Below are 25945 nucleotides of genomic sequence, written 5' to 3' on the forward strand. Positions count from 1 at the left end.
CTCTGAGAGCTATAAAACAGATAGTAGAAAGATGGCAACACTACTTTTAAGAAGCATACAACTTTGCTGTATTAAAGATAAAGTGAATTCTCTTCACCAACAAGGTTTTAGGACAGGATGTACTCGTATGCATTGTTTAAAGCACACCTTTCCGGGTTTCTCCACCCTATGGGGTCTCTGAATCTTTCATTGCCTTTGAACTATTGTACACGATTAAGGTGTAGATACATGATAGCAGTATAAAATAATTCGATAGATATGCAAGTAAATTTTGTCCAGTAGAAGTTTAAAGACTTGCCTCCTCCATTGTGGAAGCAGTCAGTTTGGTGTCCATTTGCAAATTCATTTCAACATTCCTGATTTAGAATCACGTCTGTTTTTTGGATACTCTTTTGAACTGGTTATAACACCTTACTGGTTCTCTCATTTATTTAATGAATTAAATAAAATCTTTGCCATGTGTACATTTTATATATGTTAAAAATTATCCACTAGCATGAACTTAGGCTCTAGAGTTAGCCAGGCATTGATCCCAATCCCAGCTTGGCTATTTACCAGCTATGTAATATTAGGTAAAATCTTAGCCTCTCTATTAATAACTGCCTCATTGATACAGGATTACGTGACATGTTACTTCTATTCTGAAACTTCTAACAAGCACTCTTCTTTTTTTTTTTTCTTTTTTTTTGTTAAGAATCAGTAAAGCCAATGTGTGAAGTGGCTAATGTGTTACACATTAATAAAGTGGATCCATTCAATTAACATCCAGGAAGTACAGTGAATGTGCCTTCTTTTTTCATACCTCTAAAGTTCCTGCCTTCAGTTTTATGACTCAGCTACTTAAATAGAACCAAATGATTTTCAAAGCCATTTGAATGAAACAGGCTCATGACTTTCAAATTCCAGTTAGGCATATTTAATATGCAAAGGTTAATCAGTGAGTAATCTTTGCAATCATGTTTATACAGGAAGACACTCATAATAGTCGATTTCATATGTTTTCTCTCTAAATAAGTTTTCCTGAAGTTCATGCTCTAAAATGCAATTATCATCTAGTGAACATTAACTGAGTTCTTGGATTAAAAAGTCAGTGGATTAAAAACACAGGTTGCCCTCCAAAGACTAGTAATCCTTAGCCTCAATTCTAACTCAAATCACAAATGTTACTAATTCCTCCTACAATTACACTTGGCCTTTTACATTTAGAAATATTTTCAAAAGGCCCCCCTTTTGAAATCAGAATAAATCATTACATACTTTTTTAAGTGGTAAGGAGCCAACTGATAAAACTGAATATATTACTGTGTAGTATGTAATATTACATGCCATTTATGTAAACAACCATTAATTCCAATATGAGTTCCCTGTCAAAATCCTTCAGAGAGTAAGAAGATCTCTGGATTTTAGAAGCTTTATTAGAAATCTTCTTAACTTCTGGAACGAAATTATTCCACCCACCCAACTTCAATGTTCCCTACCGATCTAGTCAATTCTACTATACAAGCAGTATTTCCTAAATAAGAAACATGGGTTATCTCAATAAGCTCTGTGTAAAAGTAACTTTGGAATACAGTATACAACATCCCCCTTGGATATTCATGAAACATTAGCTTATTGAAGACTGTGAGAAAGCCTAGAGCAAAGAAACCTGTTTTATTTTTTCTCAATCCCTGTTTTCCCAATGCCAGGCCTCACCTCACATGATGCTCTCTCTATGCCATCTCCCCCCAGCCACATTCACCTTTTTTTATTTCCTTATATGTCCTAGGACAGAGCCTATATAAATGCTTTTTTCCCACTAGACCCATACTGGATCTCAACTTTGGGGCACATTAGAATCCCAATCCCCAGTCTAAAGTGCATCAGTTATCAGTGTTTAGTTAAAGTAACCCAGGTGATTCATGTTCAGCCAGGATGAGAACCCCTATCCTGGGCTCCAAGCTCCACAACGGCAGGGCCTGCATCTGATTTTGCTCACCATTATTATTCACATAGTAAACAATAAAAACAATTGTCAAATAAAAGATGAATGAATGAAAGCGGCAGACAGTGCTCCGGGGGAAACAATGCCGTAGGGAAACATTTGCTGAACAACCATATTGCTTGGCACACATTGTTTTGTAGGTAGGGAGGGGTAGTCGAATTGTGGCACTTCATGAAGAACTTCCTGCTGAGCTTCCTGCTGAACTTCCTGCTGAATTCCGATTTCAGCTCAAGTTTAGGGCAAAGTGCCATCCTGGTTACTATACTCTGGGGATGAGAAACTGACACTTAGAAGAGGTGAGTGACAGCTTTAAGGATGTGTGGTACATCTGCAGGTGCACACTGGACTTGAGGGAACAAGCAGGTAACCTCTGAGGAACTCATATTCAGGCCACTTGTCAATGTTTCTCAAAAAGTCAGTTTCCTTTGGCCTTTTTGGTCTCTTCCTGGGTCATGCAGGAAGGACAACTTCCCCAGAAGTAGCTGGGCAAAGCTCTCATGGCCTCATCTCCTGTCTAGCAGCCTGTGGCCTCCTTCTTTGCACTTGGTATTGAAATTAGTCCTTGACTACTTCTGTGCTCCTCTCAGTAAAAACCAATAATTTCATTTCTACTCATTTCAACACTGCTTCTTTGCTATTGGATGTAAGATTTTTATACAGGGGGGAATAAAAAGCATTGAGATCAACGTACATGTTGTCTCCTTTCAAGAGTATCTTATTTTACACATGGAGTTTGAGGTATCTAGACTTTCATTTCTGAGAATCACACCTCTGCAACACTTTAGTCAAAAGAAACTCATTAACGTTCCATAATGGAAATGTTAGAGGCATCACATGCTTATTTGAAGCCAAAGTTTTATTCTAACAGAGGACACTGCACATTATATGCTGATCAGCTTTAGATCCACTTTTTAGGGGGCATATATTTGAATACTGACCCCAATTACTGGCATTTTTTTTGTGTGTGCTTCAGTGCTCATGCTTCAGAATAAAAACTAATAATACAACCCTACAGAGAAGCTATTTAAACTCCCCTAGTGAGTCTGTAGATCATTTTTCTTTTTTTCATGGTCACTGAATTGATTTTTCCTTGTTGCTTGTACATGGTTTTCAATTACAGTGAATTGCCAGAATCAGATAACAATCAGCTATCAGAGAAACTGTAGAACTTGAGGGAAAAATATGAATTTGTAAGCCTCCACTGATAATATCCCACCATTTGGCTTTCTCACCTGGAGAGCTTGTCACCATTTTTAGGATGCTCTATCAGGTGGTTTTGATTTTGCCTTTGGGGAGAACAAATCAGTTGCCAATATGAAGAGCAATGTATAAATTCGTTTACTTTTCTATTTTGGGGTATCTCTAAAATATAAATGGAGCAATTGTTTTTTCAGGGGTCCTTTGGAGTTGATCTTAAAACCAGGCCATTAAAAATGAGTTAGCTTTCACCAAAACAAAAAAAAGGAGCACAAAAAGAAACCAGGGGCCCTGGTTACAGGATCCAACACAGGGGAATGACAAAAGATAACAACAGCTGTGTAGTTTTCTTTCTAGGAAACCAGTTCAAATTGAAAGAGGAGGCCCAAACTGACTCCAGGAAGAAAGTAACTAGAAAAAAAAATGGAAATGAGAAATTATCTGACAGTTTATATTTGTGAGCAGTTCTATTGAAATGCTGGCTGCCGGAGGATGTAGAAAGGCTTACGTGTAAATATAGACAAAACCAAGTGAATTCTTTAAAAAGATGCAATGCATAACAGTGAGAAAAACACAAATTATGTTCAGCAAAGGAAATAAAATTATGTGCATGACCTGAACCAGTAGTGAATTAGATTTAATAGTTAAATGAAGTTAAACCTGAAGTGAATCCTTGAAAACATGGAGATAAATGCCAGAAGAAACAGGTATCTGAACGTAGTTGCCTTTGGAGAATGGGGTCAACGTGGCTCGGGGTGGGGGAGCACCTGTCTTGTTTAGTATGAGCTACCTAGCGGTATTTAACTTTTAAAACTTTGTAGCTATCTGAGTTTGATAAAGATAAATTTTAAATATTTAAACATGTAAGTTTTTATTTCTAGCCCTTTTTAGCATAAGTACAAGCTTGGCATGTTTTTCCCACTGTTTTGTGGTGCAGTGCTAACAGGGAGATGGCTTTTTAAGCAACTACTTTTTTTTTCTTTCTTTCTTGAATTAAGTTTCAAAATCTTATATCAGCTGGCTTTTGTACCATGGCTAATTATATGCATGATCAATGTTCCGTTATGCCTTAGTCACTCAAAAACAGCAAAAGTATTTCTGAGACTGATACCCAGTCATTTGAATTGAGATATGTGATTTTTTTTTACAACTTAAATATGTGGAAATGTTTTTGCACCAAGGTTAAGAATTAAGGGAGAAACACATTCTAGTTTAGGCTCAGATTGAGAAGGAACATAGCACGTTTGGAGAAAAGAAACTAACCCTATTTAAGCATCTACTACGTACCAGCATTTTACATTCGTTATTTTATTAATCCTCACCAGAAACTGCATTATTCTTATTTTAAAGAAGAGATACAGAGAGGTCACGTGACTTTTCTATGGCCTTCTAGCTATTAAATTGTGGAACCAGAATTTTAACCAAGTTTACTAGCAACAAAAAAAGGAGAGAGGTTGAGCAATTTTTATCAACATAAATCCACTTGCAGCCAAATCTCTTGTAAAACTTGTTAAAAAGTGGAAATTGTGGGGCTCCACTCCTGACCTACTGAATCAGAATATCTGGTAGAAGTGTCAGGGAATACCCTGTAGCTTTTGTGTATTCCAGTTGAGAACCACTGCTCTATCATAATTATAAATGATGTTCCAATTATTTTGTAGAATACATAGTATTATCCTGCAATTAAACTTCCTTAAAGTTTAACATTGTTTTATCACCTACTATTTCTCAATCCCTATGGATACAGTCAGAATTTCTGAAAACTCTACATACAGAAAATGTCAGAAGATTAAATTTATGACTCAAATTGGGCCACAAAGAATTAGCATTTCCTCTTTAGACAAAGCTTATGGAGTAGTCAGAGAAAACAGTGTGGAGAAGGAAGAATAAGAGCTTACACATTTTCTGTGTGAATTCATGACAAGAATCACGACTGGGCTGCATCTGGTTACTGTGGTTTCTTAATGACTGGTACAAATTTTAGTTGATGCATAGATTTCCCCCCACCCATTCTGATGGCCTAACGGCTGTGTGCTAGTCCTTTTCTTTCTTCTTTTTTTGTAGTCATTATGCATAGTTAATGCTTGCATAGCTTAGAATTTGAGAAGACTAAATGAATTGTTCCCAGAATGCCTGGAAAGGTTATTATCAGAAATTTAATAAAAAAGACAGAGATAGACAAAAATCAAGTGCAATAAAACTAAAAAAGATACACACCAAAAAAACACAATGACGGAAAAGAGATGAAAACTGTATGCTCTTCCTACTGTGAGCCTTTCCAAAAATGGAAAGTTGTTAATGTAAAAAAGGTGGGAGGTATGGATTTTGTTTTTTTCTTTTATAATGTCTCAGTGTGTTTTAAAACAGGAGTATATAAGCTCACCAGTTCAATCTGAAATATTCATTCTGAGTTTAACAAATATGTATTGAATGGCCTCTATATTCAAGTCCCCTGAGTTTTGAAATACTGATCTGCTCAGGGAGTCAGGAGACATAAATTCTAGTCTCAATTAATTGTGTGACTTCAAGCTGGTCACTCATTTCCTCTGACACTCAATCTCTTTCTGTAAAAGCATGCCAGATATTTCTGAGGTCCTTTCAAGCTCTGCGAGTCTGTATATGTGTTTGCAATCATGCCAAAAGGAAAGTCTGAATTTTTCTTTGGTGGGCTATTTGCGTGAAGTTATCATAAGTTTATTTCATTGTAATGTAAAATTACAACTGTAATTTTACAACAGAAAGATACTTAAAGCCAACATAATAATCACTATTTTTGGATAATGTATTCAGTCACTATGAGTCCAATCAAGGTCCCTAGTTAGAATTTGCCTGTTTCTGAGACAGTTATCAAGTTAGTGCTAATGTTTAAGGTGTAAAATGGAGAGGAGAAAATGGTAAAATATTTGCATCCTGATTACCCTGCATACTATTGTATTCCACCTATTTTTGAACAGCTTGATTGTGGTATAATTGATATACAATAAGCTACATATATTTACAGTATACAATCTTATAAGTTTTGACATATGAGATAAGTCCACATGTTCAGTATGACCTATGAATGTTTAATCATTATGTTGCTTTGTACACCTGTAATGAATAAAGAAAAAAACAACATGACCTACGAATTCATCACCACAATAAAGATATTGAACATATACAGCACTCTCAAAAGACTTGTGCCCTTTTGTCATCCTTCCCTTCCACCCCTGCCCACAACACCCCCTCCTACTCATCCTCTTGGCAACTAATGATCTGCTTTTTGTCACTATACATTAGTTTACAGTTCCTAGAATTTCATATAAACAGAATTATGTAGTATATGTTTTGTCTGCTGTCTTTCAAATCAAGCGATCATTTTAAGATTCATCCACATTGTTGCATGCATCAAGAGTTAATTCCTTTTAGTGTTAAATACTATTCCATTTCATAGATATACTATATTTTGTTTACCCATTCACCTATTTACGGATATTTGGGTTGATTTCAGTTTGGGGCTGTTACAAATACAGCTGTTATGGACATCTGTATACAAGTCTTTATATGGACATATGCATTTCTATTGGGTAAATAAATACCAAGGAGCGGAATGGCTAGGTTATATGGCAAGTGTATATTTTAAATCTGAATTTCCAAACTGTTTTCCAAGGGATTGTTCCATTTAACATTCCCACCAACAATGTATGATCCCTTTATTATTACATGATAGTGTTAGCATGGCATATCTTTTTCCATCATTTTACTTTCAACTTATTTGTGTCTTAATATTTGAAGTGGGTTTTGTGTGGGTATTACATACTTGGGTCTTAATTTTTTATTCCATGATAATCTATGTGTTTTAACTGGGGTATTTAGACTATTTACATAACATGTTACTATTAATATGGCAAGATTTAAATCAACCTCCTATTTGATTTCTCTTTGTCCTATATGCTCTTTGTTTCCCTGTTCCTCTTTTTACCACCTTCTTTTGTATAAACTATTTTTTGTGTGATTCCATTTTATCTTCTTTGTTAGCTTATTAGCTATAACTCTTTGTTCTGTTATTTTGGGGGATATTTTAGGATTTATAGCATCCATCTTTAACTTATCAAAGTCCTTCCAAGTGATAATGTATTATTTCAAGTGATATTATGGGAACCTTACAGTAGTTTACTTCCATTTTTGCTCCCTTGGTCTTTGTGCTATTATTGTCATACGTTTTACTTCTACGTATCCTATAAACCCACATTGTCATTATTTTTATTTATGTGGTCAGTTATATTTTAAAGATACTTAAATAATAATAAAAAATCTTTATTGCCTTTGAGTAGATTCAAATTTTCAACTGGTATCATTTTCCTTTTGCCTTGGGGACATCTTATAACATTTCTTATTCTATTAATACAAAACTATCAATAAATTCACTCAGCTTTTAGATGTTGGGAAAAGCCTTCTTTATGTCACATTTTTTTGAGAGATATTTTACTGGGTATAGATGGACAGAGTATTTTTGCCCTTTCAGAACTTTAAAAATGTTGCTTCACTTTGTTTCCACTTGCAATATTTTTGGCAAAAAAAAATCTGATGTTATCCTTATCTTTGTTACTCTATAGTTAATGTTACATTTTTCTCTGACTGCTTATAAAATTTCCTTGTTACCACCGGTTTTGGGCAATTTGATGATGATGTACCTTGGTGTAGTATTCTTTACATTTCTTGTTCTTGGGGTATTTGAGCTTCATAAAAATTTATAGTTTTCACGTATTTGAAAAAAATTGGACATCATTTCTTCAACTATTTTGTCTGGTTCCCACCTTCCTTTGGGAGCTCAGAGTATACATACATTAAGTCACTGGAAGTTAACCCACCGTTTACTGATTTTTATGTTTTTCTAAAAGTTTTTAGTTTTTTTTCTCTGTGTGTTTCATTTTGGGTAGTATATACTACGATGTCTTCAAGTTCTCTAACCACCTACAATGTGTAATCTATTATTAATCCTATTAATAATGTCTATTTCATCTAGATTTTATTTCTAGGACTCATTTTCTGGTTTTTGTCTCTAGAGGTTTGATATGGGTCTTTTAAAACTATTATTAACTCACAAATAAATGGGAGTATATAGCATGTTCACAGAAAGGAAGAATTAACATTGCTAAGATGTCCATACTACTCAAAGCAATCTATAGATTTAGTGCAATCCCAATCAAAACACCAATGGCATTTTTCACAAAATTAGAATAAATAATGCTAAAACCCTTTTTAAAGGGGTTTAGACTCCAAATAAGCATGGCAATCTTGAGAAAGAAGAAGAAAGTTGGAGGTATCATGCTATCTGATATCAAACTACACTACAAGGCCATAGTAATTAAAACAGCATGGTACTGGCATGAAGACAGACACATACCATGTTTCCCTGAAAATAACAGCTAACTGGAAAATAAGCCCTAGCATGATTTTTCAGGATAACATCCCCTGAACATAAGACCTAATGCATCTTTTGGAGCAAAAATTAATATAAGGCATGGTCTTATTTTGGGGAAACACGGCAGATCAATAGAACAGAATAGAGCACCCGGAAATAAACCTACTCCTATGTAGTCTTTTAATCTGTGACAAAGGGAGCAAGAATATGCAATGGGATAAAGACAGTCTATTCAATAAATGGTGTTGGGAAAACTTGACAGGCCTGCAAAAAATGAAACTGGACCACCTTTTTACTCCATATACAAGAATAAACTCAAAATAGATTAAAGACCTAAATGTAAGACCTGAAATCATAAAACCCCTAGAAGAAAACATAGGCAGTAAACACTCTGACATTGCACTTAGTAATATTTTTTTCTGAGATATCTCCTCGGGCAAGGGAAACAAGAAAAAACAAACAAATGGGACTACATCAAACTAAAAAGTTTTTGCACAGCCAAAGAAACCATCAAAAAGAAAAATGTGAAAAGACAATCTACTGAGTGGGAGAAGATATTCGCCAATGATATACCTGATAAGGGGTTAGTATCCAAAATTTATTAAGAACTCACACAACTCAAAACCAAAAAAAATAAATAAATAATAATCCAATTAAAAAATGGACAGGGGACATGAATAGACATTTCTCCAAAGAGGACTTCCAGATGACCAAAGGATGCGCAACATCACTAATCATCAGAGAAATGCAAATTGAAACCACAATGAGATATCGTCTCATACCTGTCAGAATGGCTATCATCAATATATCAACAAATAAGTGTTGGAGAGGATGTGGAGATAAGTGAACCCTCATGCACTATAGGTGGGGTTGTAAATGAGTGCAGCCACTATGGAAAACAGTGTGGGGGTTCTGCTTAAGATGGTAGAGTAGGTAAACGCTGTGCTTGTCTCCTCTCATGACCACATTAAGATTACAATTAAATTATACAACAATCAACATGGAGAACCATCTAAAGACTAGCTAAACATAAGTCCTAAACTAAGGATATAAGAAGAACCCACATCAAGACTGGGGGAAAAAAAGAACGTGTGGAGGTTCCTCAAAAAATTAAAAGTAGAACTACCTTATGATCCAGCAATTCTACGTCTTTTTATCAGAAGAAACCCAAAACACTAATTCAAAAGGACACATGCACCCCAATGTTCACTGCAGCGCTATTTACAATAGCTAAGATATGGAAGCAATGTAAGAGTTGGTCAGTAGACAACTAGGGAAAGAAGAAGGAGTTCATATAGATTACTCAGCCATGAAAAATGAAATCTTACCATTTGCAACAAGATGGGCAGACCTAGAGGGTATTATGCCAAGTGAAACGATTCACTGAGAAAGATGAATGCCATATTATCTCACTTATATGTGGAATCTAAAGAACAAAACAAACAGAAAAACAAACAGACTCATAAATACAGAGAACAAATTGACGGTTACCAGATGGAAGGGGGGGTTGGGAGGCAGTGATAAAGTTGAAGGGATTAAGAAGTACAAGTTGGTACTTACAAAATAGCCACAGGGATGTGAAGTACAGCATAGGGAATAGTCAATAATACTCTAACAACTAGGTATGGTGCCAGGTGAGTGCCAGACTCATCGAGGGGGTCACTTCACAAATTATATAAATGTCTAACCACTATGCTGTACACCTGAAACTAATAGAAAATAATACTGAATGTCAACTATAATTGAAAAATAAAAAAACAAAAATATCGTTCTCTATTTGGCATGTTCAATATTACATTTAATTTTTTGAACATATGAAATACAGCATAATAATTTTCTAAAGTCCCTGTCAGCTAATTCTAACATCTCTGTCAGTTCTGGGTCAGTTTTGTCTGATTGATTTTTCTCTTCATAATAGGTGGTAATTTCCTGCTTCTTTGTACAACTGACAATTATTGATTAGATGCATGATATTTCTGTATTTTACCTTGTTGGGCGCTGGATATTTTTGTATTTCTATAATTATTCTTGTGTTTTGTTCTGGGACACAGTTAAGTAATTTGGAAATAGTTTGATCGCTTCTGCCATTGTTTTCAATACTTATTAGGCAAGTCCTGAGCAGTATTTTGTCTAGGTCTAATTATCTCTACCAGAAGCAAGACTCTTCTTTCTGATTACTCTATGCAATGACTCAGGAATTATAAGGTTTTCCTGTGTGGCAGGGGATTTGGCACTACCCCCATCTCTACGTGGGACCTCAGTACTGTTGTCTCTAATCGGAGTACTCTTCCCTCAGCCTCAGACAGTTGCTGTACATATATATCCTGATCATTATTTGGCTGAATACTTGAGGAGGACCCTCTGCCTGTCTCCAGAGTACTCTTTCTTTGCAACCCTCTCCTTTCCAGTAATTTGCCTAACTCTAAGTGCCTTGGTCTCTCCAGGTCCTCAGTTCTATCTTCTCAAATCAAGTTCACCAGTCCTCCTCAGTGTGCCATGGCCTAGAAACTTTCTCAAAGCAACACATTTTGGGAATCACAGGGTTCCCTCGTTTGTTTGCCATCTCTTAAAGATCACTCTCCTCCATTGCCTGATATCCAATATCCTGAAAATTGTTTCCTCATTTGATTTTTTTTGGTGTTGTTTCAGCCAAGAGGATAAATTCAATTCCTGTTACTTCTTTTTAGCCCAAACCAGAAGCCTGCTTCACTTTTTATTTAAAAACAAATAAAAAATTTTATTTTTTAATTGTTTTAATTAAAAACAAATAAAAACAAATAAAAAAACAGTAACCTAACAATGCTAAATAGAAGAGAGGGTGAGAGCATAGAAATCACTGGGGGAAAAAATGTCTACAGCATTTTGGGAAAAGAAATAACCCTAATGAGTCTAACTGAACAAATTGTTATTAATAAAAGAAGTTCTTACAGGCTTTTAATCCATTTTGCAGAAAGATTCAAGAGTATCTTCAAGAAATACATCATTTGTGATCATACTTTGTAAATTCCTTCGCAAGATCAGTATTTTAATATAGTCTCAATGCAAAATATCACTGCAGTCATAAAACTCTGCAGTTTTAGAACATGTGACTATTTCCTCTACCCCACGCCGGCTGTGCTGATTCATTTACTGTGCATTGGGTAGCTTGCATCTAAGGACTAAGAAGGCATCTAAGAAGGCAATGAGACTTTGAATACTTTCACATAAGACTCAAGTTTCATCTTTGCAGGATGACGCAAATGATCATTACTGTCGATGCATTTTAAATAGACTAATCATTTTGATTGCTCTGCTGAAATCTGACTCAATAAGAGAGCAAAAACATTTTCTCCATCACACAGAATCCTAAGCAAATCTCAGATTTCTACCAGACATTTTTTTTACGAGAAAATCTGAAAAAGATGCCATCTGGGACTTTTATAGATAGAAAGGAGAAGTCAGTGACAGGCTTCAAGCCTCAAAGGACAGGCTGATTCTCTTGTTAGGGGCTAATGCAGTTGGTGACTTTCAATTGAAGCCAATGCTCATTTACCATTTGAAAATCCTAGAGCCCTTAAAAATTATGCTAAATCTACTCTGCCTGTGCTCTATAACTGGACCAATCAAGCCTGTATGACAACACATCTGTTTACAACATGGTTTACTGAATATTTGCAGCCCACTATTGAGATCTACTGCTCAGATCAAAAAGATTCCTTTCCAAATATCACGGTACATTGACAATGCACCTGGTCAAAGAGATGCACAACATTAATGTTATTGTTATTCCTGCTAACACAACATCCATTCTGCAGCCCATGGATCAAGGAGTCATTTTGACTTTCAAGTCTTATTACTTAATACATTTTGAGCCAAGACATGGAAACAACCAAAATGTCCTTCAATAGATGAATGGATAAAGAAGTTGTGGTATATATACACAATGGAATACTATTCGGAGGTAAGAAAAGATGATATAGGACCATTTGTGACAACATGGATGGATCTTGAGATTATAATACTAAGCGAAATAAATTAGACAAGAAAAGTTGAGAACCATATGATTTCACTGATATGTGGTATATACACCAAAAACAACAAAAGAACAAGACAAACAAATGAGAAACAAAAACTCATAGACACAGACAATAGTTTAGTGGTTACCAGAGGATAAGGGGGGAGGGAGGTGGGAGATGAGGGTAAGGGGGATCAAATATATGGTGATGGAAGGAGAACTGACTCTGGGTGGTGAACACACAATGGGATTTATAGATGATGTAATACAGAATTGTACACCTGAAATCTATGTAACTTTACTAACCATTGTCACCCCAATAAACTTTAATTAAAGAAAAAAGAAATACATTTTGTAAGACTATAGCTGCCATAGACCGTGACTCCTCTGATGGACCTGGACAAAGTAAATTGAAAACCCTCTGGAAAGGATTCACCATGCTAAATGCCATTAAGAACATCTGTGAGTCATGCGAAGAGGTCAAAATATCAACATTAATAGGAGTTTGGATAAAGTTGATTCCAATACTCATGGATGACTTTGAGCGGTTCAAGACTTCAGTGGAGAGAGTAATTACAGATGTGGTAGAAATAGCAAGAGAACTATAATTAGAAGTGGAGCCTGAAGATGTGACTGAATTGCTGCAATCTCACAGTAAAACTTTCATGAATGAGGAGTTGCTTTTTATGGATGAGCAAAAACGGTGGTTTCTTGAAATGGAATCTACTTCTGTAAAGATGCTGTGAAGATTGTTGAAATAACAACAGAGGATTTAGAATATTACATAATTTAAGCAGCAGGGCTTGAGGGGATTGACTCCAATATTGAAAGAAGTTCTACTGTGGGTACAATGCCATCAAACAGCATCACACACTACAGAGAAATCATTTGTGAAAAGAAGAGTCACTTGATGTGGCAAACTTCATTATTGTCTTACTTTAGGAAACTGCCACAGCCACCCTAACCTTCAGCAACCTCCTCCCTGATCAGTCAGCAGCCATTAACAATGAAGTAAGAACCTCCACCAGCAGAAAGATCACAACTCTATGAAGACTCAGACGATGCTAGCATCTTTTTGCAATAAAGTACTTTTAAATTAAAGTATGTACATTTTTTAGACATAATGTTATTGCACAGTTAATAGATAATGGTACAGTGTAAACATAACTTCTATATGCACTGGGAAACCAAAAAAAGAAAAATATTGTGTGACTCACTTTACTGCAATATTCGCTTTATTGCAGTGGTCTGGAACCAAACCCACAGAATCTCCGACGTACGCCTGTATACTTACTGCTTTTCATATGTATTACCTCACTTAGTACTCATAGAAAACGTAAATTATTTTATTATTTCCACTTTACACATTAGAAAATTGAGTCTTACGGAAGTTAAGTAATTTGCCTAGGGACTTCTGGCTAGAAAGTGACAGAGATTTGAAGTATAATCTTTCTCATTGCAAACCAAACTTCTAATCACTACACCAATGTGCTTCCAGTCTTACCAGAACCAAATAGAAGAACCTTAGCCCTTGTTTTGTATGTTCCTCAGAATTGAGAATGCAACTATGGGACAATATATAAGAATTCTAAGGAGTTTATATTCTTTCTCCACTTTTGCTAAAAATCAACAAAAAATGTAAAAGGATATCTGATGTATGATATTGAGAAATACCCAATTTCAGAAATCCACCACCAAACCAATGCCATTGACTAAAATTATGACTTGTTACACTTTAAAAAAAATCTCTGTTCAATGATAGAGTTGGACATTAAATATGTTTGTTATAAACCTCGTATCTGTTTACAAATATATCTATTTACACACACAAGTATAACACCAAAAATATGCAACAAGCTTCACAGCCCAAAGGCCTCCTCACAGAACTATGTGCGAGCTTTTTTCTGGGGAGCTGAATGGGCAGAGTTCCTCCTGGGAGCTTTTAAAAGGCCGAGGATGACATGCAGCTAAATGTTTCATTGAGGCTAACATCTTTGGGATACTGGTGGTGACTTTCTCTAAATGAAAATTCTCAATAAGTCAGCTGTTAGAAACCAGAGGAAGTCAGAAAATCTAGATGCAATAGGTTTTGGAAATGAAGAGCTGGAATCTGGGGCGCTTCTGTTAGAAGAATTAGCGTTACTTTTACATGTCTGATGGAAAGGTCAAAAACCTCTTAAACTGAGTAAGTATCAATAAAGGAAAGCTTTTGAGATGTACCCATTTCTCTGCCTTCATGACTTAATCACCTCCCAAAGGCTCCAGCTCCAAATGCCATTACATTGGGGATCAGGATTTCAAACTATGAACTTCAGGGGGATACAACATTCAGTCCACAGCAAACCCTAAGTCTTCCAGCACTCTGGGAAAGCAGGAGAGCATATCCATAAAGGGTTTAGGCAGAGGACACATCTGTTTCTCTGGTCCAGGCAGTGTTCTCGGAGAATGAAATCACACAGGGCAGAGGGTGAAGTTGCCACCCATAAAAAGGCATTCCTGAGTACCTCTGGAAGTTGGTAAGGGCTATTTTTGTCTATGGGGGAAATATTAAGACCCTAAAGCTCAATTTAGACAACAATTAAAACACGTAAACTGAATAATCTCAGGTCTCTCTCTGTGAATTAGTATAAAATCACTTAATATTAGTATCTTGATGATTTGCTAATGCAGGACTTCTGGTTCCTTGCAAGATTCCACAAAAAGGTGATGGAAAATGTGTGGAATTAGACAGTGGTGATTATGAATATACTGAAAGTCACAAGTATCCACTTTAAAGTGATTAAAATGATAAATTTTGCGTTATGTGACTTTTATCTCAAAAAATAAAAGATTCCCTCAAACTATTTTCGAAACACCTCAAGCTGTGTTTTACAAATGTTTGCAAAACCAGCCCAAGACTCCTGCTCATTTCTGGCTTCTACTTCATGCCACTGATTTTTAAATTTTTAAAAATAAGTATAATAAAATATTTCAAACCTGTAGAGAAATGCACAGAATATCTACAATTCAAAACCATATTACCACACAAAATCAATGAATATTAACCTTTTGCTATATTCAGATTATTTTCACTCCAGATTGTTTTCATTAAAAATGAAATGTAACATACAGTTGAAGACTTTTCCCATTTCATTCTTCTCACTTTCCAAAGACAGCAACTCTTCTGAAGCTGTTTCACTTCCTTTCTGTAACACATTTAAAAATATTTACCACTCATATATTTTTTTGTAAATTGTATACAATTATTATTTCACCTGCTTAAATTTGATAAATAAATGGTAATATCTTACTACACACATTGTTATTTCCTACTACATTTTCAAGATTTTTGTTGAAACATGTATGTTTAATTCACTTTAGCTGCTGTTTATTACTTTAGTAATAAACTAAAGTAGTTTAATTCTATATTATATTAGTCCATCATTTGTATATACTATAATTATTTATCCATCCCCTATTGATGGACATGTACATTGTTTCCAAATATTTGCTGATACAAACAAGATTACACTCATCATCATTGTTCATGTCACTGTATACACATTTCTATGAGTTTTTGAAAGATAAATATATATCACAGATATGAAATAAAATTTATGAGATACTATCATTTTCCTGCTGCTATTTTCTCACATCTTTCCCCACATTTGGTATATTTGTACTTATTTTTGTTTCCCTCATGGATGAGAAATAGCATCTCCTTATTTACATTTCATTAATTATTAGTGAGTTTGATCATTTTTCCTTAAGTTTTTTGGCCATCTGTGATTCTTACTCTGCAAATTTGTAGTTCATACCTTTTGTCAGTTTTCTATCTGTTGTTTGTCCCTCTTACTAATTTGTGGAAGGTCTTTATGTAGCTTGAGTTCCACTCCTCTAGTGATTATACATCTCTAAGTTTGAGATGTATAATAACTTTTAATGTATATAATCAAGTTTATCAATCTCTTCTTTATAGTTTCAACCTTTGCATCTCGTTTAAGAGGTTTTTCCCTGCCTTGTCACAAAGCCATTATTCCATATTTTATTAAAATATTTATTTTTTGCTTTTAACATTTAGGTGTTTGTTCCTCATGGTAATTTTTTGGCAATAGACCTAATGTTTTTTCCCATGTGCATAGACAATTGTCAAAGCAACTGTTACCAAACAGTGCAGTTTTTTCCCATTTAATACGTCACTTCTCATACACCAGGTTGTTTCTGCACTCTTTTTCAGTTTCATGTTATCTGTTCATTTATTCTGAAGTGAGTTCCGTGCTACCTTAAGTACTATAGCTTTATAATAAACAGGTTTTGGTATCTGAAAGTCCTCAGTCACAGGTTGGATTCCCAAGGGAAGAAACCCCTGAGATAGATATTAGCATGCAGGAGGTTTATTAGGGATTCCTCTTGGGATTAAAATATATGGAAGCGAGAAGAGAAATGCTGAATTGGGCAGACGGAGAAGTTGAGCTGTGATACAGTCCCAGCTCTGGAGCTGGGACAGCCTTTCAGAGTTGTCCCAAAGTGGAACAAAGAGCTGGGCTTTTATTCCCCCAGCATTGATCACAATATTGCCCTGGACGAGGGGTATGGCCTTGGGCTGGATGGCTCTTTTCAACTGGGGCAATATCCGAAGGCAATTGACAACTAAGAAGTATATATCAGCAGTGCTCCCAGCATTTGGGGGCATTAATTCTTTCACTCCTAGAAAGGGATCTGTGTGGCACATCACATCCTCCCATTTTTTCTTATTCAAAATTACTTCAACTATTCTTGGCTCTTTACTATTGGGGTATGATTAGCATTCAGACTTCATAAATTATTTCCAAGGAGATGACGTTTATTATACGGAGTTTCCCTATTCATTGACCAGTCTTCCTATTTATTTAAGTCTTTTTTTATGACCTTCAATAATATTTTATAATATGTTTCATGATGGTCTTGCACATCATTTATTAGATTTATTTCTAGGTATATCAGAGTTTTTCTTGCTATTTCAATTGTTATTATTTTTATTATTATTACATTTTAAAAATTCTTTGAAGTATTAGGTTGGTGCAAAAGCAATTGTGGTTTTTGCAATTGTTTTTAACCTTTTAAACCACAATTACTTTTGCACCAACTTAATAAATAGTATATAGGAATTCAACTAATGCTTCTAATTTGATCTCATGCATGGCAATCTTAACGTACCTTTATTATTTCTATTTGTAAAGTCACTTGCAACTTTTCTGCAGAGAAAAATATCGGTGCTATTTCTTTTTTCTTAGCTATCACAATAAAGTGCAACACTGAACAGATACAGTAATAGTTGGCATTCTTATTCTGTTCTTGACTTTAAAGAGAATGCTAAATAACCTTAATGATGTTAAGTTCTCCACGCGTCCTAATTTTTTTCCTAAAATGATTTTTTAAATCAATATACCAAACATTTTAGAGGTAAGATATTCGTAAGTTAATACTGATGAAGTAGGCACTATTATCTAATTTTACCATTGAGAAAATTGAGGGAGCATTTGAGATCTTGATTACTCGCAATGCTATCAGTTTGGCTCAGATAAACTCTTATAGAAATTAAAAAAAAAAAAAGCAAAAAACACCCACCACAAATTTAGGGAAGTAACTTGTCCAAGATCACACAGCTAGTAAATAGTAGAGCTGGGATCTGAACACAGATGTCTGTCTCCAGAGTACATGTCCTTAGCTGGGACACTGACTGCCTCTCTCCCAAACTCTCTAGCAAGCTTACCCAACTTCCTTGACATTATTTCCTAGTATTTTGTTTCTACCTTAATTTTGTTCCCCAACTTTCGTTTTTACCCAGAGTCCCAGACTAATAATATGATTCCTTGCCATTTTCAGACTCAGTTTTATAGAGGGGGCAACCCTTGTGGCATCTTATCCTTGAGATTTGTGCAAGAATCTTACTTCTAGCTCTCAGCTTGGGACAGGGGCAAGGCTACATTTACGGTCCTTACCTGGGCACTAAAACCCAACTTCCAAGCCATTCGGATCATATTTAGGATCAACACCCCACTAGTCAGTGGTCATGGCATTAGCTCATAAGCTTCCTATCCTGTTTTCATGTTTCTTCTTCATTTTTAATATCTAATATTTTTCTTTTTGATTATATTTCATTATAATTTTTTGTTATATTTTTACCTAGCATTTCTGTCTTTGGAGCCATGGAAGTGGGAGTGTCCCTCAATGGCATCTCGGTCCCAATGTTGCTGGAATCCCCACCGCTTGTTTTGTCCCTCCTAAGATACTAGCATCTCCCTGGTTTCTGCTTCCAGTCACTTTGTTAACCTGGCTCAGTCTCTCCAAATTTACTTAATGATGTTCAGCTTTACAGTCACTTATGAAACCAAAGAGAGAAGGTTCTCTCCTTTGTGTGACACTTAGGTGCTGGTAGAGGGACAAAGCAGTGACCTAGGACTAAAGATGGCCCTTTCAGTGTACTCCCCATTGGTGTAGGTTTCAGCCATTACTCTACTCCAGACCACTGCTCCTCTCCTACCAGATTTTTCTTCTCTAATAATGAATTGGATTTCAGTGGCGCTGTCGTCTCTTCCAGTTATGCTGCTGCTGGCACCAACCCTGCCACCTCCAGAAGACACAGTAGTTGCAAATAGATATTTGAACAGGGACAGGGGTGGGGTGGAGACAGTTGTCACCTCACTTTGCACTGTGGATTTGCTCAATCTCATCTCTGGCCTACCAAGACCCACTGTTATGTACGAAAAACAAAACAAACATGTGATGTGAATTTAAAAGAATAAATTAAAACCTTTGTTTCAAATGGAGCTGTTTTCTTTGCATTAATGACATTTCCCATCAGTTCTTCCTTCATGAAAGAGAAGTAGGATGACTACAGAAATCCTGATTCTAGGTTCTACCTCTAAAAGGCTTTACATCAGCATTTCAAGACCGAATGTTAAGTCTAACTAAGGTGGGAATATCCACAACTGAGGAGCTCATCTGGACGGGGACAAGTTCTACTGACTTAATAAAGACAAACTTCTTCAACAGTTGGTTTGTTTGTTTATAATTTGCATTCATTAAAATTCACCTATTTTTGAGCAGTATACAGTTCTGAGTTTTAACACAGGCTGAGGGTCATGAACCATGATCACAGTCAGAACAGACCATTCCATCACTCCCCAAATTCCTTTTGCTGCCTCTTGTAGTCACACATTCCCTGATCTATAACCTCCGGCAGCCACTATTATGTTTCTGTTACTATAGTTGTGCCTTTTCCAGAATATCATATACAGCAATCATATAGTATGTGATTTCTTGAGACTAGATTGTTTCACTTAGCAGAATGCATCTGAAATTCATCCAAGTTGTTATATGTATCAATAGTTTGTTCCTGTTCAATGCTGAGTAATATTCCATTGTATGAATTCACTATAGTTTGTTTAGCCATTCACCTGTTGAAGGAAGTTTGGGTTTCTCTGCGTGTGTCAATGTAAGTGTTCATTTATCTAGGACAAATATGTAGGACCGGGAATGCTGGGTCATATAGTAAGTCCATGTTTAACTTCATAAGAAAGTGATAAACCATGTTTTAGAGTGGCTATGCCACAATGTATAAAAGTTCCTGGGGTTCCACATTCTTGCCAGGACTTGTTAGTGCTAATTTTTGTAGGGTTTTTTTTGCTTTATTTTTGAAATTTAGACATTTTATAATAGATGTACAGTAGTACGGACAGCAAACAAACACACAAAAAGATGCTGAACATCGTTAATCATTAAGAAAGCACAAATCAAGCTCTTTTATAACTCTTATGAAAAGGATAGGAGGCTTTATACTAAAGAGACAAGACATATTTCTTCCTGGGAGGTAAATAGTGTAACAGTGTACGAATCTCACTTAGATATAGCCTATGGGTGGGGGAAGAAAAGGAAAATAAAGAGTCTGGAAGAATATGTCCTGAAAGTCACTTGCTGGATAGCTCTAATCTGTTGTTAGAAATCAGTTGTAGAATTGATTTTCCAATAATGGACTTTTGACAGTTGTTAAAAAAAAAAAATAGGTATTACACCTGCAGTTGAAAAGTGCGATTTTTCTGTGCTGTCTGAAAACTCAATGATCGCTTCACTACAAAAACAATGTGTTACATACAGATAAAGGGACACTGAATTATTGGGCAGCTTTCTCACCAGTGGGTTCCATAAAATTGAAACCTTTCAGTGGTTTGTATAAATGCCAGAAACCTGAGGTGAAATTATAGCCATAGTCTTAAAATTCTGCCAGACCTTGCCCCCGACAAGTTAACATCCCCAACGAGCTCCAAGCGCCTCTGTTCCCTTGTCATTCAGTAGTTTCCCCTCAGCACTTTGGGATTGTGCCCCTTTCCCTCCAACTTACTTCTTCCTGAGAAGTGAAGGACACCCAAGTCCAGGCCTCCTGATCTCTGACCTTCTTTTGTGTCTCATCCTGCCTCCAACTCTCCCTAAACATCAACCCTAGGCTTCTTGCCACGGACTCTTCTCACTTTTTCAGCAAGGCAGACTTCCCAGGGTGGAATGGGGTTTTTTTTCTCTGTGGTGCTGCTGAAGCCTCCCACAGAGCTCCTCCAATTTTGCCTTCCTACAATCATGATTTCTTCTCCATATGTGGTCAGCCCTAAAGACAGCTTTCTCTACTTTGAGCTTTGGCAGTACTGTTAGCTCAACTCCACAACTCACATTAGAATCTTGCATGACTTACTTTTCTTTTCCTTCAGATTGCAGTGAGTTTTCAATTAGTTTCTTCCTAACCTATTTCATACCCTCTTATGAGCTTTTTTGGACCACCTCTGTGCCGATACACAGTTGATTATTTATTTAAAGTCATTTAAGTCTCATCTAAATTGAGGGCCGCACTGTTCAATGAATGATTAACGCATTAAGAATGCTTATATTTTCCGTTTGCTTCATTATAGAACCATTTCTATGGCACGTTGCATCAGGAAGTTACTTTGGAGTCAATTATTTTGATCTACTCATTCTGGAAATAAGAGATAATATTCTTTGAGAGAAAGTATGGCCTGAGAGAATTTATGACAAGAGCTTAGCACTTCAGGCACAGACAGATTCTAATCCTTATTCTGTGGTTGACTCATGATAGGACCTCGAAAAAGCCATTTAGACGTATGCTTGCCTGTTAAGTGAGGATAAACTGTTTCACAGATTTCAGATGAGGAATAAATTGCTAAATCACTTTCCTAACACACTGTGTTCTGCAGCTCATCCATCGTCAGGGACCTGAGCCAAGAACTAGGGAAATGGCTCTCTGGATATCATCACATATCCCTCATAGGTGAGTTAATTCTTTTAGGTGATAGAACTCACACATGGAACCTAGAAAAAAATGGTGGTTTTTTTGTTTTGTTTTGTTTTAAGTCACAGATGAGTCAATTCTTTCCAGGCAATGGAACTTAAACATAAAAACTTTTTAAAAAAAATCAATAAAAGTCTTATCTAAATGTGTTAGCCTTAACTTCAGTTTAACATAATTTATTATGTTGCAAAATTCAGTTAATCTAGCCAGGAGCCCAGAAGGCCAAAAAGAACTTAAGGATATTTCTCCTTGTCCCACTGAGTAGCCCTGTAATTAATGAACCAATGATTTAATACCTATCTTGCTAATAGACTATAAACCCCATCAGAGCAGAGTTGTTGTCCTGTTGTGTTCAATATATGTATGTTAAATGAATAAATAGGTGAATAGATCATTTTTAATTAAATATCCAAAATATGGTTTAAAAGTGAAATTGAGGTCAGGATTTTGTTATGTCAGGTTTTCCGAGATACTCAGGAGTTGAACATTCAGTTCCACTTGTCATGTGTTGTTGGCACGGTTGACGATGACCATTTGGTGAGCGTACGCAGGCATAGACTTTTAAATGAGGTTGATCTAATTTTCAGTAATTCTCATTTATTGTGTGTGTGTGTTTAAGCTTCCTAGTGGAATTTATTTAATGGCCCACAAATGTTGGACCTTAGGTATAAAATCATAAAAGACTCTATTTACATGAGAAAATTAGATTGGAGGTCTAAATTGGGTTGTGCACAGAATTTAATCATTTAATGAAGTATACCTACTTCCATCAACTTGATCTCTACTCAGTTCTGTATGTAGAAGCATCTAACTGTTTCTAATGTGTACTTGAGTATATACAATTACAACAGTCTCTGCCTACCTCTGGAGTTTTGTTGTTTTGTGCCACTGGAACCACAAAGGATTTGAGCTGTCACTGTTCAACTCCCTCTGGACATAGCTGTGGCTCTGCTGGAGGCGCATCATTAAGCCCAAAGATCAGAGCTACGCTTATTTACATCTATTGCTGTAGTAGTCACTGACTTGGCAGCTTAGGGAATAACCTCCTCCATTGTAATCTGCAACGGCAATCCCATATCAAAGCAGAATCCTCACTTTGTTGTATACTGATCTCTGGAAAACTCTCTCCCTTTCCTCAAATGTATTTAGCAACTGGTTGTTTTTCCTTCTGCCAGCCATCATCCCATTCATCTTCATAATAAGTTTTAGTAATTCTTCCAACTCTCTAGTCTAAACCATGTAAATTGTAATCCCCAATTTAGAGATCAAAACTACCCACGACTGCTTCAGATCCTGAATCTCAAACTCTCATACATGAGGAGGTGTCACTCATGTTGAGATGGAAAGAATGAGTAAAATCAGAGAGGCAAAAGGAAGAATGATGAAGGGAGAGGAACGCAAATGTCTAAAGGACAAACACTGAGCGAAAGAGAGTCTGGCTCTTCTAAGAAGCTGAAAACATTCAACATGGCCAGGTAAAGATGAGGGTGTAGAATCAAGAGTTTAAAGAAGTAGACAGCGCAGGGAATTGAGAACCTTGGAAGCCACTAAGGAGTCTGGACTTTATCTCAAAACTATTGAAGGATTTCCAGCAGGGTTGTAACAAGAAGAAATGTGTGCTTTGGGGAACATCAATCTAGATCACCTGTAGAGATTTGAGAGGAGCAAATTATGTAGTCAAAGGACCTGTAGGAGGATGCTGTAGAAAGCTGGGAACAATATGATGTTGGCTTGAACATGGTTACTGCAGGAGGAATGGAGAGAAAAGGATGAATCGGGGAGGATTTCGAGAGAACTGGCAAGCTGTGGTGAGAAACATAATCAAAGGATGAAAGGAGAGGGACTTGCTAAGATTGATTCCCATCCTAGTTTAGACAACTGGATGGTGGGAGACGGTGGTTCATTTAATTTTATTTTAGAGAAGTTTGAGGCACCTGTCAAAAACCCAAATAGAAATACGCAAATCACTATGTCGGGTATTATAAAGGAAAGATTTGGGTTAGATATGTAGGTAGGGAATTTGTGTGCACATAGATGATACCTGAAACCAAGGGACTAGATGAGATTACTAATAGTAGAAAAAAGACAGAGACAGAGACGGAGAGAGAGAGGAAGAAGGAGGAAGAGAAGGAGGAAGAGGAGGAGGAGGGCGAGGAGGATGGGGAGGAGCTTTGGTGCTGCTACTGTATTAGGCTGTACAATCCAATGGAAGTAGAAGTTGAAATAGGGAAATGAGTCAAGGAAGATAGTAGGACTAACAGGAGTTTGCTTTACCCTGCTGGCTGCACCTAATATCAAATTTTCAAGAGATCAGAGCTCAGCAGGGTATGGGGAAGGGGTCAGAAGGGAAAAAGAATATGTGAACCCCAAATCATGGTTCCCATCTCCCATTGGTCAAAGGTTTGCCCAGTGATGTTAACTTTCACACTTCTGGGTTGTTCTTTGCATATGTGGCCAGTAGGACCTTTGTGGTATCTTATGAGTCATTGGCTGTAAGAAAGCCCCAAATTGGGAGGCAAGCGGCATACAGTGAACATGAGGCAAAGCGCTGCAGGTTGGACTCATGTGAAGTCAGTAGGGCAGCAGCTGGTAAAGCCCACCCAGAATGGGTAGCTATGGCAGTGTCAGGGCTAAAACAAGCGGGCAAGGACTTCAGAGACAGGTGAAGCCAAGAAGGCTTAAGATGGTTCATTAAAAGGGTCTGTACACTCTAGGATAGGATGTAGCAAACACTAATACTTAGGAATGTGCAGAGGAAAAGAAGTGGTAAAGGAGACTGAAAAGGCTAAAATGAACTGCTAGAAAGGTGGGGGTGGAGGAGGGGTTGAAAGTGAGGAGTGGCAAGCAAATAGATACGTGTGCTGCCTTCCAGCAAGTAAGTTCTCCACTCTGTACTGTTGTAAATGATGTTCCCTCTTCTTAAAGTATTGTCCCCCTCAATCTCATTGTTGCCAAGTCTAACCTTGTAATTTTACCATTTGTTTAGTAATGAATTACTTCTGCACTCAAAAATTATTTTCTTACCTTTCCCCATCCAAACCAGAGGTCATTTCCTCTCCTCAGTCCACTTATTGCCCTTATGACACCTTTCCTTTTGGGCTGTTGCTACCTATATATTTGCTGCAAACTCCTGGTTTTCTCTTCCCGTACTTTGCCAGTCATAGAAGAGTTAGGGATCCTTGTTGGTTGGAAGTCACTAAAGGATGAAATTGTTGTTGAAAAACGGCACTCAGAGGTGAATGTGGTTAATGTTTCAAAGGACTAAATTTCATAATGAAAATTGCTCAAAGCCAGACTCTAAGTGGGTGTTGTCTGAGCCAGAAAGTGAAAATGAATTGGGCTTTCTCCCTTCATCTTCCTCTACCTCATTTTATGTCTGTCTCCTTTTGCCACCTTCTCTTCTCTACTCTTTCCCCACGTATGTATGCATTCTCCATCATTTTCTTTCTTCGTTCTCCATGGCTACTCTCATTTTCTCTTTACTTCCTTTTCAACCCATCTGTCCTTTCTCCTTCCCCTTTACCCTCCCCATTTTTTAAGTTTATTAAACACCTATTATATATAAGGCACTTAAGAGAAACCAAATTACTGACCTCAAGGAAAAGAATCTAATTAGGTAAATGAAACACACGCATCTTAATACAATCCTCAGTCTGGAACATGCCTCCCTATTCCTGTTCCTGCTTTCCCTTCTCCCTCCCTTCTGCCACCCTTATTCTTGCCCGCAATACCTAACAACAGAAACTCATTGTGAACCGGTCGCTGAAGTGCACTTGAGCTTTAGGTTTGTGACTCTGGCCTTCAACCTTAGAGCTTCAACCAGCTCTACCACTTGCCAGCAGAGTAACCAGGGACCAAGTAAGCCTCAGTTTCCTCGTCATAAGAGTGAGAATAATAATACTATTTCTTTCTTAGGACTATTGGTAGATTTAGAGATAATGTATGTAAAGCATATAACAGAGTATCTGGTAAGAAGTACTGCTCAATAAACAGAACTATGGTAATGACCATTATAATACATTACTATTGAGTCACATTCTTCATTTTATGTTT

The 25945-nt window shown here is 36.6% G+C and overlaps 1 protein-coding gene across 10 annotated transcripts in view; it reads right to left on the reverse strand.

Moving 5' to 3' along the window:
* Window positions 1–25945, reverse strand: part of LOC308507854 (uncharacterized protein) — a gene marked incomplete at both ends in the record, with an annotated part of 297096 nt that overhangs the window by 227507 nt on the left and 43644 nt on the right. For 7 of the 10 annotated variants that reach the window (XR_013994943.1, XR_013994944.1, XR_013994945.1 and 4 more), the window contains one exon: window positions 15689–15764. Coding sequence is in view for 3 of the 10 variants with exons in the window: in XM_081073606.1 (XP_080929732.1) it covers window positions 15689–15764 (76 nt within the window). Of the gene's footprint in view, window positions 1–15624; window positions 15765–25945 lie in introns of all 10 variants that reach the window. The other 3 variants (XR_013994946.1, XR_013994947.1, XR_013994949.1) reach the window with 3 other exon arrangements.

Source organism: Rhinolophus hipposideros (assembly GCF_964194185.1).
Source record: "Rhinolophus hipposideros genome assembly, chromosome: 15".
Classification (NCBI taxonomy): domain Eukaryota; kingdom Metazoa; phylum Chordata; class Mammalia; order Chiroptera; family Rhinolophidae; genus Rhinolophus; species Rhinolophus hipposideros.